Source organism: Mytilus californianus, unplaced genomic scaffold (assembly GCF_021869535.1).
Source record: "Mytilus californianus isolate M0D057914Y unplaced genomic scaffold, xbMytCali1.0.p SCAF_1, whole genome shotgun sequence".
In the NCBI taxonomy this organism is placed as follows: Eukaryota; Metazoa; Mollusca; class Bivalvia; order Mytilida; family Mytilidae; genus Mytilus; species Mytilus californianus.
Window position 1 is genome coordinate 99,646,235 of NW_026262581.1, and position 19,366 is coordinate 99,665,600.

General features: G+C 32.4%; 1 protein-coding gene and 1 long non-coding RNA gene across 3 annotated transcripts in view; one reads left to right on the forward strand and one right to left on the reverse strand.

Moving 5' to 3' along the window:
* The window catches only part of LOC127727203 (E3 ubiquitin-protein ligase MIB1-like), a 103,114-nt gene that overhangs the window by 79,632 nt on the left and 4,116 nt on the right, over positions 1-19,366 (forward strand). For both annotated transcript variants that reach the window (XM_052234665.1, XM_052234675.1), the window contains 6 exons: positions 1,142-1,270; positions 1,710-1,891; positions 3,255-3,447; positions 3,796-3,874; positions 7,695-7,781; positions 9,747-9,850. In XM_052234665.1, the coding sequence (XP_052090625.1) occupies positions 1,142-1,270; positions 1,710-1,891; positions 3,255-3,447; positions 3,796-3,874; positions 7,695-7,781; positions 9,747-9,850 (774 nt within the window). The remainder of the gene's footprint in view (positions 1-1,141; positions 1,271-1,709; positions 1,892-3,254; positions 3,448-3,795; positions 3,875-7,694; positions 7,782-9,746; positions 9,851-19,366) is intronic.
* The window catches only part of LOC127727616 (uncharacterized), a 95,332-nt gene that overhangs the window by 66,402 nt on the left and 9,564 nt on the right, over positions 1-19,366 (reverse strand). The gene's annotated exons all lie outside the window — the stretch shown is intronic.

Sequence of the window (19,366 nt, forward strand, 5' to 3'; positions counted from 1 at the left end):
ACCAAGTTGTTGGTATGAAGACACTTGATGAAGGTTATTCCAAAAACACATGTTGTTCACATCTGAAATCTGAAAAATTTAAGGTTATTAACTAACAATTATGTCTCAGTAATTTATGATTATAATAAGTGTTAGTAGAATATATAAAAGAGAAAAGGAATATGTACTGGATGAATAAATTAGTTTTCATTAAGATTTTGCCCCAGAGGGAATCCTTAGGTATAGACATTAAATTGGATCCAGCTTCTCTGATGAAGGGTTACAACTCCTCACTAGGGACATCCAGTTTTTTAAGCCATTTTTTTTCTCCCATCATTCTCTTATACATAGGCAGTGGAAATATCCCACCATCCATCCCAGTGACTATCCCACCATCCATCACAGTGGACTCTCTTTAAAAAATGTACTTATTTGATGTATTGTATAATTTGTTTTCGTTCTTAATATGCATGTAATATTTACCACTGGATATTAAGCAAACTACAATATAAAGATAACGAGATGTGGTATGATTGCCAATGAGACAACTATCCACCAAAGTTCAAATGAAGTGGATATAAGCAATTATAGGCGACTTTCAACAATGAGAAAGACCCATACAGTATAGTCGGCTATAAAAGGCCCTGACATATCTATTTATCATTATAGAATTAGTTATTGATATCTTGATAAGATTAAAAACTTTTCCCTAGTGATATGACATTTATATTTAGTTCAGAAATAATATGAAATATTGGCCATTTTTATGTTACATCATCAACATAATATTTGTATGCATTAGTAAACTTTAGAAAATAGATTGTCATAAAAATATCAGTTTTATAATTGTCAGGAACAACAACGAAATGGTTGGCATTCCCGTCTGTCCTTTGATATGGGTTTTTTTTGTTAAGCTCTTGAATGAATTAATACACCATATTTCTGCTTTAGGATATCTTCTATCCTTGCCTTTATAAAGTATGTTCATAATTGTATCATAAATGCTATTTTATTGTTGTATATATTGTAGAATTTATGAATTATTGACTAAAAAAATCTGATTTGTTTTTCAATAGAAAAAGATTTATTTGATTAAATGTCAGAAGTGGGAAAACATCCTTTGAAAAAACATTGTGTTTTATTTGCATTATTGTCATTGTAGTTATTGGTTAGAGAATGTTGTAATCTGAATATCCCTGATAAGGATGGGGACACGCCCCTTCATGAAGCTCTAAGACACCACACCCTGTCACAACTACGGCAACTTCAAGATATGCAGGATGTTGGCAAGGTAAACATACACTGATTAAATACTGAATTTTGAATTTATTTTACTATTGAGTAGATATATTGCATCAATACACAGTTTATGATCAAAACACAAGGTTATGATTAAAAAAAAAAATTTTTAAGGTCACACCAAATTCATTTCTTGTTCATCAGCCACCTAATGTCAAACAAGAAACAATTTAGTTTTTAATTTTTTTTCCAAAATTTTATTTTTCAGAGGCAGAACTATTTTCTTCTAGCGAGTGACAATATTTTGTAAATAATTTTAAAACAAAATGAATGGAATGAATTATATTCAAGCTAGCAGCGTTGTTTTTAAAACTCTTTTTTCTTTTTCTTAATTAATGGAAGGAGCAAGGATATTTTTTTAGTAGAAGATAATGAGTGCTTGTATACTTTGCACGGTAATGTGTGAAACTTCTTATAATTTTATCTTTTAGTTATTGATGGGATTAGGAACTCCAGGTGCTGACAAGAAATCTAGTGCTTCTATTGCCTGCTTCCTAGCTGCTAATGGTGCTGATTTAAATATAAAGAACAAAAAAGGTCAAACTCCTCTTGACCTTTGTCCTGACCCTAATCTTTGTAAGGCATTAGCCAAGTGTCACAAAGAGAGACATAGGTAGGTTCAGATATTTGTTACAATAATACAACCATAATAGAAAAAGTTAATAAAATTAGAAGATATTTTGGATTCATTATTATTCGTGGGATACCAATTTTTTTGTGGAACTTGTGGGTAAAGGTAAACCACAAATTTAAATGTTCACACAGTACAAATTTTCTATAGGCTTGTATACAGACTTGTGCAAAACCACCAAATCAAATGTCCTGAAAATACAAGTTTTCCTCAATCCCAGAAAATTGGTACCCACAAAAATAAATGCTTCCACAGTATTATAAAGCATATGAAAACATAAACAGGTCAGTCCAGTACAGTCCAGCCCAGCCCAGCCCAGCCTAATTACTGTGGATTGATAATTATTTGTTGGGATACTCATTTTTGTTTGTACATGTATAGAAGCTTCTTCATGATCAAGAAATAGAATCTGAAGAAAAAATCATATTTGTTATATTCTTCTGTATTTCACTCACTAATAAATGGGCTTAGTATTTTTTAGTTCACATTTAGATAGTCTAGAGTTAAAGTTTTTAAAAATCAGAAAAACCTTTTTGCAAACCATAATGGAAATTCAAGAAACTTTTACAAAAGCTCTTCATATTCATTTAAATTTTTTCATACTTTACTAAAAAATAGACTGTTACAGATTTTATAACTTAAATAACTATGTAAAACTTTCATAGAACTTTTAAAAAATTTTGAAAGAAGCACCGTGGGCAACTTTTTTTTTCTTATTCATCTTTACGTATTTTACTGATATGTAGTATGTGATATTGGCAGTCCATTTTACACTGACAGCAGCAGTAACAGGCGAGAGACAGGGTTAGGGTTCTTTGGAACCGCCTTGCAAATTTTTTTTTAAAAACAATTAGTTTTTATAGATGTAGCTTGTTAGTCTGTAGAACTTATAAAATTGTACATCCTTTCATGACTGCTGTTTCCTAATTTATTGAAAAAAATGTATAGGTTCAGAAAAATATGATATTATATGGGGTTTTATAGATATTAGGTAAAATCACACAAAATACCTCAAAGAAAACAGATCTGTTAGTTGCCTGAATACTGTAAATTCAGAAATTATTGCGATGTTTTTATTATTGCGAAAAATGCGACAGGGTTATAATCGCAATAATTTAAACTCGCATTTTGAAATATTTTATATGAATTAAACAGGATTTTTCTCAATATCGCAAAAATTAGAATCGCATTTTAGTCTAAAATGATAAAATCGCAATAATAAATGCACGCAATAATTTCTGAATTTACAGTATCTGTGTAAGGTGTCATGTATAAATGGAAGGAAAGATGTTTTTAAGACATTACACTAAAATGCCTCCTGAATAATTGTCACTTCTATTTTTAGTCCAACCAGTGGTCCACAGAATACTGTGATTATACGTAATGACCAAGAGTCATTACAAGAATGTATGGTGTGTTCAGATCTGAAGAGAGATACATTATTCGGACCATGTGGTCATGTGGCTACTTGTTCCCTGTGTTCACCTAGAGTCAAGAAATGTTTGATGTGTAAGGAACCAGTACAGTCTAGACATAAGGTAATTTTATTGCTTCAGCATTTGACTGTTTGATGTCCAGGTTTGGTTCATATCTAACTGTTGCTACCAGGGAACTCCTTTGTGTTTGTTTTTTCTACAAATAAAAATATACATGGCAGAAAGTTTCTTTGTAGCCAGAGAAAGACAGTATTAGTTTAAAGTGATTCATCTCCAAATTTGAAGTATTTTTTACTTTTCTTTACCGTGTGGAAGACATCCCAATTTTATGTGTGTGAGGCACTTTAAGCTTCGGTTCAGAACTAAGGCTAGTCATATGTTATATATAAAATCATTCTGTGACTTATTAAAATTGAATTTTTGAAACTTCAAGTATGTTATGTTTTACAGATAGAAGAATGTGTAGTGTGCTCAGACAAGAAGGCATCAGTATTGTTCATGCCGTGTGCACATATGTGTGCTTGTGACGGTAAGTGTGCAAGATAACATGATTATACAGGAAAGGAATGTAATTTGTAATGTCATGTTTTCTCAGTTGTTGGACAAAAGATGACCTTCACAATCAATCATTTTCACATACATTTCCAACATCACAATGCTTATGTTATTATGTCATAGTAAGAGTTGATTGTTCAATGGTGTCATTTATAAGTGGATTTCAGTCCATCCATCGGTATGACAACACTTCATACTTTACACAATTAAATGAAATTTTAACACAACATTAGGGTTGACAGATTTTTCAGTTTTGAAATATTTTTTGGTCTGTCATTTCAGAGTAATGGGACTAACTGTCAGATTAATGGCAGTTTTTCACATATCACACTTTTTAGATTTTAATTAATTTAGCACTTGTTGTACACTAGCCTGAGTATGCTTCACATAGATTTATTTGGAACTTTACACACTCGTTGAAATTGGTAAGGTAAAGTATTTTGGATTTCGAAAATTTTCTAATATTTTATTCTAAAGTTATTGGACTCGAAACGTCACATTTAAGGTGATTTTTCACATGTGACACATTAGCTCTAGGATGCTTGGATCAAATGGCTACAATTTTTAAACCATTTTTGAGAAAGGTGAATGTAGGATCACTTTCGATTTTCATAATTTTCTGGTCTGGTGTTCCAGAGTTGTGGGCCTTTCAGAGTCACATTTAAGGCAATATTTATATGCCTGAGAATATCCTCATGCAACTTAATCTACAGGGCCAATTTACTGACTTTTCATTAAAATCCTAAATATTCCAATTTTATCTTGCAACAATTTCAATATGCAAAAAAGGGTATATCATTTTCTCTTGGAGCAGCTGTTTATGGAATAATTATTAGTCCCCTACCGACGAAGTCTAAGGGGACTTTAGGTTTGCACTCTGTCCATCTGTTTGTTTGTCCGTCTGTCCATCCATCAGTCCGGCAAATCAGTTTTCCAGACTTTTTTTCTTCATGCTTGAAGATATTGATTTGATATTTGGTGTATTGTTTTATCATGACAAGTTTCAGGTCGAGTTCGATTTTCTTGATTTTTGCTTTTCTCCTTGTTCAGTTATAGCCCTTTCCCTAGAATTAAATTTTTGATGAAATCATTATTAATTACTAGATTTCAGTTCAAAGGGAAATAACTCATTTTTTTTAAAGATTTGTAAAAGACATTGTATTAAGATAAATGACATTTTGGATTTTTTTCCTTTTCTTTAGTAAATTGTTTGAAGAACTTAGTGGTAGGTTTGTTTGTTGTTTTATGTAGTTTACACCATGACAAGTTATAGATCAAGTTTGAATTTCGTTCCATTACAATGAATTTTTAACCGGTAGGGGACTATGTATTGCCATGCAATACTCACAGAATGCTTGTTACATTTCTTTTGCTAATGTATATGAAAATTCTTGTTAATATAATTGGCTATATTTTTCCCATTTTCTTTTTCCCAATTGTCAAAATAAAGATTGTATTCAATTTCCTAAATGAACAGGGATTGAAAAGTCAGTCAAAGTATAAGGGTAAAATACTTCCATTCAGTTCTGACAGTGATATCAAAGTGAGAAAAAAAAACCTTCAGTGAACTAGTAAGAAATAAAAGAATTATGTACCACAGCCACCAAATATAAAAAATGACTTAATTATCAAGTGATACACATTTTTATACGACCGCAAAAATTAAAAATTTTTTGGTCGTATATTGGTATGACGTTGGCGTCGTCGTCGTCGTCGTCGTCCGAAGACGCATTGGTTTTCGCACTCTAACTTTAGTTAAAGTGAATGGATCTCCAGAAATTTTACCATAAGGTTCAATACCACGAAAGGAAGGCTGGGATTGATTTTGGGGGTTATGGTACCAACAGTTAAGGAATTAGGGGCCAAAAAGGGGCCAGAAATAAGCATTTTTGTAACTTCCAGACAATAACTTGTGTGTAAGTGTATGGATCTCTCTGATATGTACCACAAGGTTCCATATCACAAAGGGAAGGCTGTAATTGATTTTGGGGGTAATTGCCTCAAAATTTTAGGAATTAGGGGCCAAAAAAGGGGCAAAAATCAAGCATTTTTCTAGTTTCATGACAATAACTTGTGTGTAAGTGTTTGGATATTTCTGAAATTGTACTACAAGGTTCCATATCACAAAGGGAAAGCTGGAATTGAGTTTGGGGGTAATTGCCCGAAACGTTTAGGAATTGGGGGCCAAAAAGGGGCCAAAAATAAGCATTTTTCTAGTTTCCAGACAATAACTTGTGTTCAAGTGTATGGATCTCTCTGAAATTGTACTGCAAGGTACCATACCACAAAGGGAAGGCTGGGATTGAGTTTGGGGGTGATGAATAATAAGGGGGTTCAAAAAATTTGGGGGGGGGGATTTTTTTTTTCTTTTTTTTTCTTTTTTTCCTTTTTTTTTTCTTTTAAAATTTTCCATTTTAAGTTGGTTATTTCTGATTAATATTTAAAAGCAAATAATAATGATATTAGCAAACAGGATGTGTAAATTATTATATAATAAGTATTGTGCAATAGCAAGAAATTTTCAATTGCATAGCAAGAAATCTTCAATTGCACAAGTATTGCGTAACAGCAAGAAATCTTCAATTGCACAGTATTGCGCAATAGCAAGAAATATCCAATAGCACAATATTGCGCAATAGCAAGAAATTGTCAATTGTACAGTATTGCGCCATAGCAAGAAATATTCAATTGCACAGTATTGTGCAAAAGAAGATACTTCGTATAAATTGCTTATTTCTTGATCAATTTCAATGGGGTTTTATTCTTGAATTCTTGGGGTTCTACAATATGCTGAATCTAACCGTGTATTAAGTTTTTGGATTTTGGGCCCCGTTTTTAAATTGGTCCACATTGAGGTCCAAAGGGTCCAAAATTTAACTTTGTTTGATTTCATCAAAAATTGAATTATTGGGGTTCTTTGATATGCCAAATCTAACCGTGTATTTAGATTCTTAATTTTTGGTTCCGTTTTCAAATTGGTCTACATTAAGGTCCAAAGTGTCCAAAATTAAACTTAGTTTGATTTTAACAAAAATTGAATTTTTAGGGTTCTTTGATATGCTGAATCTAAACATGTATTTAGATTTTTGATTATGGGCCCAGTTTTCAAGTTGGTCCAAATCGGGGTCCAAAATTAAACTTTGTTTGATTTCAACAAAAATTGAATATATGGGGTTCTTTGATATGCTGAATCTAACCATGTATTTAGATTTTTTATTTTTGGGCCCCGTTATCAACTTTGTCCACATTGAGGTCAAAAGGGTCCAAAATTAAACTTTGTTTGATTTTATCAAAAATTGAATTCTTGGGGTTCTTTGATATGCTGAATCTAACCATGTATTTAGATTTTGGATATTGGACCATAATAGGTGAATGTCCAATTTAAAATTTTTAAGTTCTTAGACCACATTCATTCTGTGTCAGAAACCTATGCTGTGTCAAATATTTAATCACAATCCAAATTCAGAGCTGTACTATCAAGCTTGAATGTTGTGTCCATACTTGCCCCAACTGTTCAGGGTTCGACCTCTGCGGTCGTATCAAGCTGCGCCCTGCGGAGCATTTTATTTATGATATAATACAAGTTTTTCAAATGGCCACATTTTTTATGATATAATACAAGTTTTCCAAATGGCCATACAAAAAACTTTCTGTTTACAGACTTAAATGAAAGCCTTCTATTAAATGTCTGCAATGATAATAAAAGATGTCAATTATTTTTTTGTGTAAAGGAGTTGTTGTCCAGTCAACATATATACCACAATAATATGTTTAGAATTTGAATTTGTTTGCAGGATGTGCTGCATTGATGAAGAAATGTGTGCAGTGCCGATCTTCTATAGATAAACTTGTACCATTTATTGTATGCTGTGGTGGAAATCGTAAGTGTAAAATCCTTAAAAGTGCCTAGAAATATCATCAATTTCCAATACTGTAATAAACACACAGAATTTTTATACAAATGTTTTTAAGTGATTTTTTATTTAGTGGAGAAACAGTTTTAAGGAAATGGATTATCTACCTTTAAAACTACATACCATGAATTATCTACCTTTAAAACTACATAAGGATTAATAACACCATTGATTTTCCCCTATTAGTCTTTGTTAAATTGGCACTTTTCAAAAAATTGTGCAGCATTTATCTTTTTTCAAATAAAGAAATAATTGGCCTGAGTAACGTTTTATCCTGTCCAGTACTACAGTGAAAATTTCACATAACATTTCATTGCATATAATATAATAACCATCACTGGAAGTAAACCAATCAACATGTCACCTGAAGTTTTCAAAATATTTTAAAGAAACAACAAATAAAAAAAGAATGGTGTTTTTAAACACCCCAAGATATATGTTTATGACTCAGAAATTTTTTTCTGCAATGAAATGCAGGGTTAATTTCCTACAACTGTCAAAATCAAGGGAATATTTTTTTCTACCCTTTTTCGTATGAAACCAGATGTGACATATTTATTATGATGTTGTGGTATTACACCATAACATGAATTATCTAACTTTAAAACTACATACCATGAATTATCTACCTTTAAAACTTATCTACCTTTTAAAACTACATACCATGAATTATCTACCTTCAAAAACTACATACCATGAATTATCTACCTTTAAAACTACATACCATGAATTATCTACCTTTAAAAACTACATACCATGAATTATCTACCTTCAAAAACTACATACCATGAATTATCAACCTTTAAAACTACATACCATGAATTATCTACCTCTAAAACTACATACCATGAATTATCTACCTCTAAAACTACATTCAATTAGATTATTGATGGTTTTTTCGAACGAGAGGGTGTTTCTCAGCTACATTCTCAATGAATGAGATGTGGCCGAGAAACATCCAGGAGTTTGAAAGACCATTGATAATCTGTTTATCGCTATTTTGCCTATGACGTCATTAATGTCTACATTGACATAGGCACTTGCATCCTTAGTTTCTGACGATAATTTTCTATCTCAAGCGAGTAGCATGATATGAAAAATTATCACAAGAAAAGAAAAATACACAAAATAGCGATAACATGAACTACCTTTAAAACTACAAACCATGAATTATCTGGTCCTCTGACACTTATGCATTGGATAAAATTTAAATATTGGTCATAATTGTTAAGAATAAAATATCAATTAGGCAAGATATTCCTTAGATTCATAAAATCCATTTTGTAACAAAAGTCCATAATTCTATTTTTTGCATTTTGGGGAGTTTAAAAACATTGTGCATACAAGCCTTTAGACAATTTGTATTTTGTGGAACAATACATTCATGGTTAACCATTAACAACAAGTTCCACAAAAATTAAAACCCCACCAATAATTAGGAGTCCATATTATATAATCCTTGTTGAAAACTTTCCATGAAAGAGAAGTTCAATTTTAAAACATGGTTCCTAAAAAATTCAGTGAATCTTGGATTCTTAATTTCATTGTTTCGTGTTTGATGCAAAACCTACCATTATAAAGATTTTATTTGCTTAGATATTGACTTGCATAGTTATGTGACCCAGGCAAATCATGAAAAAAATCAACTGTCCAGATATAGAGAGCCTGCAAATATTTTTTTAAGTTAAGTTTCCTGACAGGGAGGTAAAATCTTCCTCATTTGAGAAAAAAATTCCCTCTTGTACCATTTTTTCATAATAAAAGGTACTGGTAGTTTGTCCTGTTAAAATTGACAATCTTGCCTTCACAATATAAAGTGCAAAAGCTTCCTTATATATATAATCATTGGATTCATGTGAATGTGGTTGTACTTTTTAATGCTTTTATCTTTGTATTTATGAATTTTAAATAATGACATTTGCATGATTACAGCACCTCCAGCCCCTCAGCCACCAGGTATTATGAACAATGGTTCGAGAGATACCACCAAAGATGTACAGAAATTACAACAGCAATTACAAGATATCAAGGATCAGGTTAGATTTAAACAAAGATCTCATGAAAATAATGTGTGATAAAATACATATCATTAGCACAAATATAAGGACACATGGTTAAAATAAAAATAAGAAGATGTATAATTGCCAATGAGACAACTCATCACCAGAGACCAAATGACATAGAAGTTAACAACTATAGGTCACTGTACGGCCTTCAGCAATGAGCAAAACCCATACTGCATAGTCCACTATAAAAGGCCCGAAATGATAATGTAAAACAATTCGAACAAGAAAACTAGCAGCCTGATTAAAGTAAAAAACAATGAACGAAATACGAATATGATATACAGCAACAAACAACAACCACTGAATTCAGGTTGTTTTTATACGACCGCAAAAAATTTTTGCGGTCGTATATTGGTATCACGTCGTCGTCCGAAGACAGTTGGTTTCCGGACAATAACTTTAGTATGAGTAAATAGAAATCTATGAAATTTATTCGCAAGGTTTATAACCACAAAAGGAAGGTTGGGATTGATTTTGGGGGTTATGGTCCGAACAGTTTAGGAATTAGGGGCCAAAAAAGGGGCCCAAATAAGCATTTTTGTAGTTTCCAGACAATAACTTGCGTTTAAGTGTATGAATCTCTCTGACATTATACCACATGTTTCCATACCACAAAGGGGTGGTTAGGATTGACTTTGGGAGGTTATGGCTCAAACCATTTGGGAATTAGGGGCAAAAAAGGGGGAAAAAACAAGGGTTTCCTGGTTAATGGACAATTAAGACAATTTAAAAGCAGTGTAAGGGAGGTAATCCAAACACATTTAGAGTAAAATGTTGTGTATGAGGTGAAAAAAAAATTAGGGGGGGGGGGGGGGGGGGAGTTTAATTCGCAACAGTATAGTGTATTGCACAAAAGAAAAAAATTGAATATAAATTCAAATCATATGACCAATTCTAAGTTCTTTGACTACAGTTATTCTGTGTCAGAAACCTATTATGTGTCAAATATTTAATTACAATCCAAATTCAGACCTGTATCAAGTGCGAATATTGTGTCCATTTTTGCCCCAACTGTTCAGGGTTGGATCTCTGCAGTCGTATCCATCTAAGCTCAGCGAAATAATTTATTGTAAATAAAAGCTAGGTGCTTTCTAAATTCCATTATTATACCACTCATAGAATTACACATAACAATTGGAGAAGGTATTATTTTAATCACCATGTCTATCAAACCTTTAACTACTCACAGATGGGTGGATGGATTTTAAAAAAAATTTCCACATAGCCAGTATGTTTATTTTACATTTATTTCATGTTTTTTTTAAACAAATTAAAACAAAAAAATATAGAAATTATCATTCCATCACTAAATATATAGGGCAAAGCACCATAACATAAAACTCAAAACAATAAAAGTTAGAAGACAGAAAATGCCAGCCCAATATTTTGACCTATGGGGTAAAGGTTGTCAATGCTTGTTGAAAAAAAGAATTAAAATGTCTTGTTCACATACACCTTATTGCTATCGCTGGATATCACAAATGTTACCGTAAAATGTTCACTTCACAAGAGCAAATATCTTAAATGCCACAAAAGAAAAGTTATTGTTGTATGACTTCAATACTTCAAGTGTCACAAATTCTCATGTCATGTGTTGAAGATTCCCAAATAACAATACGGTCAATTGTATGTTTGAAGTGATGGATGACTAACAGTTTTATACGACTGTAAAATTTTTGCTTTTGTATAATGTTATGACGTTGTCAGCGTCGTCGTTGTAAGAAGACATTTGGTTTTCAGACAATAACTTGAGTATAAGTGTATGGATCTCTATGAAATTGAACAAGGTTCCATTCCACAAACGGAAGGTTAGGATTGATTTTGGAGGTTATTGTCCTAGCTGTTTAGGAATTAGGGGCTAGAAAGAGGCCATAAACAAGCATTTTTCTTGTTTCAGGACAATAACTTGTGTACAAGTGTATGGATCTTTATTAAATTTTACCACAAGGTTCCATACCTCAAAAGGAAGGTTGGGATTGCTATTTGGGGTCATGGCCCAAACCATTTAGGAATAAGGGGCAAAAAAACAAAGATTTTCTGGTCTCTGGACAATAACTTAGTATAAGTCTATGGATCTCCATGAAATTGTACCACAAGGTTCCATACCGAAAAAAGGAAGGTTGATATTGATTTTGGGGGTAATAGCCTTTAATGTTTAGGAAAAAGGGGCTAAAAAAAATACTTTTCTAATACTTGGTATAAATTGCTTATTTCTTAACCAATTTCAATGGGGTTTTTTGATATGCTGAATCTAAACATGTATTTAGATTTTTCGATTCAGGGCCTGGTTTTCAAATTGGTCCACATTAAGGTCCAAAATGTCCAAAATAAAACTTAGTTTAATTTTAACAAAAATTGAATTCTTGAGTTTCTTTGATATGCTGAATCTAAACATGTATTTACATTTTTGTTTTGGGCACAGTTTTCAAGTTGGTCCAAATTGGGGTCCAAAATTAAACTTTTTATGCCCCCGCCGTAGCGGAGGGGGCATTAAGTTTTACCCTTGTCCGTACGTCCCAAAATTGGTTTCCGTTCTCTAACTTAAGTTTGCCTCAACCAAATGTTATGGAACTTATACACAATGCTTATTACCACAAAACACAGATCAAGTTTGAATTTTGGTGGCATCACTTTAACCGTTCTAGAGTAATGCCCCTTTATAAATGGAAAAATTGCAAAATTTTTAGTTCATTCTCTAACTTAAGTTTGCCTCAACCAAATGTTATGAAACTTATACACAATGCTTATTTTCACAAAACACAGATCAAGTTTGAATTTGGTGGAGTCACTTTAACCGTTCAAAAGTTATGCCCCTTTATAAATGGAAAAATTGCAAAATTTTTATTTTCTTCTAAATATCAAGTTATTTTTAAAATTGGAGTTATCTTCCTTTGTCCATGATTATAGTTGAATCAACTACATTCAATGCTTTATACAATGCAATGTTTAATTTTGCCTTCCACTGATAAAACACAGAATTTGGGTAGTGTCACTTTAACCATTATTGAGTTATGCCCCTTTATAAATCGAAAGATTGCAAAATTTTTAGTTTCCATTCTGTAACTTAAGTTGGCCCAAACCAAACATTATGAAACCTATACACAATATTCATTACCTCAAAACTAAGATAATGTACAATTTTTGCGTTTCCGTTCTCTAACTTTAGTTTGCCACAACCAAATGTTATGAAACTTATACACAATGCTTATTACTACATAATACAGATTAAGTACGAAATTTGGTGGCGTCACTTTTACCATTCTTGAGTTATGTCCCTTTATAAACATAAAAATTGCTGAATTTTTCGTTTCCGTTCTCTAACTTTAGTTTGTCTCAACCAAATGTTATAAAAACCACTAAACACGGATCAAGTTTGAATTTTGGTAGCGTCACTCTAACTGTTCTAGAGTTATGCCTGTTTACAAATAGAAAAATTGCTGAATTTTTAGTTTCTGTTCTCTACTTAAGTTAGCCTCATTCAAATGTTATGAGACTTACACACAATGCTTATTACCACAAAACTCAGATCAAGTTCAAATTTGGGTAGCGTCACTTTTACCGTTCTTCAGTTATGTCCCTTTATAACTATATGATATGCAAGTGGGGGCATCATCTGTGTCCACATGTGGACACTATCCACATTTTTTTTTTTTGTTTGATTTCAACAAAATTGAATATATGGGGTCCTTTGATATGCCAAATCTAACCATGTATTCAGATTTTGGATTTTGGACCCCATTATCAAATTGGTCCACATTGAGGTCCAAAGGGTCCAAAATTAAACTTTTGTTTGATGTCATCAAAACTTGAATTTTTGGGTTTCTTTGATATGCTGATTCTAACCATGTATTTAGATTTTGAATATTGGATCATAAAAGGTATATGTCCAATTAAATTTTTCAGTTCTTAAACCACATTTATTCTGTGTCAGAAACTTATGCTATGTCAAATATTTAATCACAATCCAAATTCGAAGATGTATTGCACAATTAATAGAAATTGAAAGATGATTCATAGTTAAAAAAATAGATACAATATCATAACCTAAATTTAGAAATTATGTATAAATATGGTTTGAAATTTACTGTTCATTATTAGATATTTTCAAAAAATAAAGGTAAGTTTTATAGATTTTATAATAGTGCAGCAGCGACATCTAAAAAGACGCTTAGTAAAGGAGTTTAATGCACCCAAAGAACACACACCTGGAAATGTTTTTAAATGAAAGAATAAATGTTAAACTTATTTTTAGCTCACCTGGGCCAAATTGCCAAGCAAGCTTTTCTCATCACTTGGCATCCGTCGTCATCAGTTAACTTTTACAAAAATCTTCTCCTCTGAAACTACTGGACCAAATTTAACCAAACTTGGCCACAATCATCATTAGGGTATCTAGTTTGAAAATTGTGTCCGATGACCATTGCCTGCCAACCAAGATGGCAGACATGGCTAAAAATAGAACATAGGGGTAAAATGCAAGTTTTGTCTATTATTTTGAAAACTGTTATAAATAGAGAGAATCTGAGAGAAGCAAAAATGTTCAGAATATTGAGCTCTACCAGTTGATCCTGTAACGTCAAAACTGTCAGCCTACTTTTTATAGGAGTTATTGCCCTTAAATGACAAATTTTAAATTTTTTATCATTTTTATACGACCGCAAAAAAAATTTTGTGGTCGTATATTGGTATGACGTTGGCGTCGTCGTCATCGTCCGAAGACACATTAGTTTTCGCACTCTAACTTTAGTTCAAGTGAATGGATCTCAATGAAATTTTACCATAAGGTTCAATACCACAAAAGGAAGGTGGGGATTGATTTTGGGGGTTATGGTACCAACAGTTAAGGAATTAGGGGCCAAAAAGGGGCCTAAAATAAGCATTTTTGTAACTTCCAGCCATAACTTGTGTGTAAGTGTATGGATCTCTCTGAAATTGTACTGCAAGGTACCATACCACAAAGGGAAGGCTGGGATTGATTTTGGGGGTAATTCCCTCAAAATTTTAGTAATAAGGGGCCATAAAAGGGCAAAAAACAAGCATTTTTCTAGTTTCAGGACAATAACTTGTGTGTAAGTGTATGGATCTTTATGAAATTGTACTGCAAGGTTCCATATCACAAAGGGAAAGCTGGGTTTGAGTTTGGGGGTAATTGCCCAAAACATATAGGTATTTGGGGCCAAAAAGGGGCCAAAAAACAAGCATTTTGCTAGTTTCCAGACAATAACTTGTGTTCAAGTGTATGGATCTCTCTGAAATTGTACTGCAAGGTACCATACCACAAAGGGAAAGCTGGGATTGAGTTTGGGGGTGATGAATCATAAGGGGGTTCAAAAAATTCGGGGGGGGGGGTTTCTTTAAAATTTTTCATTTTAAATTGGTTATTTCTGATTTATATATAAAAGCAAATAATAATGATATGGTTTGAATAGGTAAATTAAAAAATTTTAAGTTCTTAGACCACTTTCATTCTGTGTGAGATACCTATGCTGTGTCAAATATTTAATTACAATCCAAATTCAGTGCTGTATCAAGCTTGAATGTTGTGTCCATACTTGCCCCAACTGTTCAGGGTTCGACCTCTGCGGTCGTATCAAGCTGCGCCCCAGCGGAGCATTTTATTGCCTATTATCTTGAATACTATAATAGATAGAGAGAAACCTTAAATTGCAAAAATGATCAGCAAGATAAGTTCTACAAATAAGTGTGCATGTTCGAAATGGTCAGTGGACTCCTTCTTAGAGTTATTGCCCTTTTATGATTTTTTTTCTATTTTTTTGCGTTTTTATACGCCCGTTTACAGGACGTATTATTGCCTTATATCTTTAAAATTATAATAGATAGATAGAAACTTAAATATGCAAAAATGATTAGCAAGACAAGATCTAAAAAAAAAGAGACAATGATTTTTTCTTGATGTTTACCATTCAAATTTTATAAACTTTTTTATTTCAATAGTTGTGATTAACTCAATAGAGTCAATTTAGGCCGTAGCACATATTTACATATAAAAATGCATACAGAAGCTACAAGAAATGGAAATTTGTTACTTTTTGCTCATTTCTAAGCTAAGATGTCATGATACAAGGAGTCTAATTGCAAAAGGACTCTTGCATTCAACTTTTTTTGCAGACAGTATGGTCTGATGCACAGTTTTTTCACTTTTCAAAGGAAAACTTGCATGTAGCTTTAGTCTCAACTGGCATATATTTGAACCACATACTATCCTAAAGAAGAAAATAAAGGTAGTATATGAAATGGATAAGGTGCACAGATCATTGTCAAGTGCTTTTTTTACAGATTTAGTGAAATATTTATGATGGACTACAGATTTAATGTACAAAGCCCTTCACATTTCACATACATCAAACAGGCAGTTCGACCAGGGCCAAATACAACACATTTTGCACATTTTTTTCTGTGATGATCTACTTTTCTCTATATTCAGAGTTCACAAATGGTTAATAGAATTTGAATTAATCATAGAAACACAAATATCAAAGCATAAAAAGCTGCTAGATAGAAAGTCAGCATGCCTCTTAGGCTTAAAAATGGAAACTGCTTTAAAATGCTTATTTTAGCCGTATAATGTCAAAATGGGACATTTTAACAGAATTTCTTTCAAATAAAGATGTAAATCCTTTACTTTTATTGAGTTTGACAAATTGAAACCAGCAAATTATTCAGGGAAGTTGCCAAAGTACAGAATCTACATTTCCTGAATTCATCTCTTAGTCCCGAGAACACAGTTATTTCGTAGTGCATTTCTTTTTAGACAATAAATTCAAATTAAAAAAATCGCACCTGCTCTATCTCAAAATTTTTTTTACAGTGTAGTGTACTACTTTTGGGACAAATAATATCAAAATTATAGAAAAGTCTACCAGCTCTAACTCAAAATATTGACAATTCTATGTTAAGGGGGTCTAAAATTCAGTTTGACAGCTTTAGACATACTAGTTTTGACCTTTTTTTAACTGGACCAAATCACTACTTAACATAAAGATTCAGCGCCCAATTTTTTTTAACATGTAATTTCATCCCCTTACTTAATATTTCATGCATAAAATATAAAGAAAGAAATTTGGAAAGTGTATGAAAAAAATTCGCACTGTCCACACTAGGGACTATATTTGTAGACAACGAAAATCTAAGGACGATAACTGTGTCCTTGGACCAGTCCTTAAAAAATTGTCCCAACTAGCTCCAAGAGAGTGAAATCTTCTTTCGATTGGCATGAATGCATTATTTGTCAAAGTAAAAGCCCGAAAAAATTATATATTTTCACAGACAAGGGCAAAGTAAGTTTTATTAAAGCTAATGAAGTACAGAAAGATGAGATATATTTGAAGATTGTAGAAGAGTTCTATCAATCATATCATCTCGGGAAAAATTGAGGTAAAATACCATAGATATTGTTGTAAATCATACATCAGTCAACAAAATCTTACTCGTCATAAACAAGAATGTATGGAAACTGAGGAGAAAACCGATAGCGCTTGCGTAATTTCACCTGCTGAAAGCACATCTAGAATTACAACCTGATCTGACTGGTATCCCTGTATGTTTTGTAAGAACAAAAACTATAAAGAAGAAGCACGACTGCACAAATTGGAATCTGTAGACAGTAATAATTCTAGAAGCACCCAGAAATAATTCTGAGCCTGAAACTAAAACGGTTTTACATTCAAATTTTGATGATAATGGCCTTTATCATTCAGCCTATATAACTAAATATCTAATGAAAACAATTAAAAAAGTGAAAACTGAATCATCTGATCATGATTCTGCATTTGTGAAGTTAGTATCAGAAATAAATTCACACTGATAATAAGCATAAGACTTTTATGATGTCGACCTTAATTGAAAAATTTTGTGCCTTGCTTTCAAAGGAGTATGCCGATAAATACACAATGTATACATTGCAAAATGGATCGTCGAATCATTACGGCGATTGAAATATCATACAACCACAAAAAGCACATATATATTTATTTATACATGTATCTATTAGTGATGCCATTAAAGATGCAAGTCAGTTAAAATCTGAACTCAAGATAGCACAGTTAGATTTGGAAATTAGAGATTCCAAAAGTACAATACGTGAAGAACAGATTTTACACACCACTGCTCATACTTCAACTGGGCTGCATGCATCTAAAGAGGTTCAAGATTCTTTACTGAATTTTATTGATGAGGACATGAAAAGGGTTAAATCTTTTGTTTATGGTTTTTTGTCAAATTGGCAGTCTTGAAGTTTCTATAACCCAATAGCAAGGTCTAAACCAAAGTCTTTTGAAGATATGACCAAAAAATTAAACTTAAGCAACTTCTAGTGGCACAGTAAATGTGCATATTAACCATCAGCTAGTTTTTCATCGTACATTGGCTTTAGCAAATTGTCGAGATGATGTTGCTGTTGAAAAAGTTCTGTCCTATCCAATTGGCTCAATCCCTACATCCATTTTCCATGACGATGGCACAATATGTGAGACTTGCAAGGCAGATTTAGCTCACATACTGGAATAGGATATATTAGTGGTTCAGATCCTTCCAATAGTAGTATTCAATAGATATAGATGATTTGGTAGAAGTGAGTCGAAAACTGAAAGCAAGGCTGTATGATCCAAAGGAAGGAAAAGTCCAAACGTTGCAATAACAATCTGAACAGGTTCCATGTTAAAAAAGCCAAGTTGTAAAGATTCAAGCTTGGTCTGACTTGTGAAGCATCATTTAAACAACATGTCTTTAGGTCTTCTCTCCCAATTAAAGTCTGGATGAATGCGCATACAGCCAAGTCGGTTATTTAGTTGACTATGCAGTTTGGTTGGAAATAAGTAAAGTTTGGTCTATAACCAGTCTTGTTTGAAGGTCAAATGTTATCTGACTTCCTTCAAGCTTTGGTGTACATGGGCAAAGGAAAATAAGTGAGCAGTAAGGGCTGTGTGAGTTTTGAAAAGCATTTGTTCTGTACTGAACTTTGTCAATATCGAGCATCAGACCTTTTTCAAAACATCAATACACACCTGACAGATATTTTTGATGATGATGATGATGAAGCTTCATTTTCTAACCTATTAGCCTCTTAACCATTCTAATGATTTTAGAAAAGTTGTTTTACATTCAGTTATTGTGCACTTTTTCTGTTATCAATATGTTTATTTAAGTTTGACACAAGAGCTATTTCCGATTCTTATGTTAGAACATCCAGAACGTCATATAACACCATGAAATGTTGATACTTACATATTTCATACACTTTATACGGATACATTTTGACGTTAAAACAAAAATATCATAGACATCTTGTGTCTGAAATGAAAATGCCAAAAACTTACTAAAAAGGCCAGTGGGACTGAAATCAATTAGATTAATGTCAAACCCCTTTACTTGACTCTAAAGTTTGCAAAATAACAAGTCCTTTTAAGACTTCATTTTTATCTAAATTTGTGTAATCAAAGTTCAAGGTTATTCTTGTTAAGAAACAAA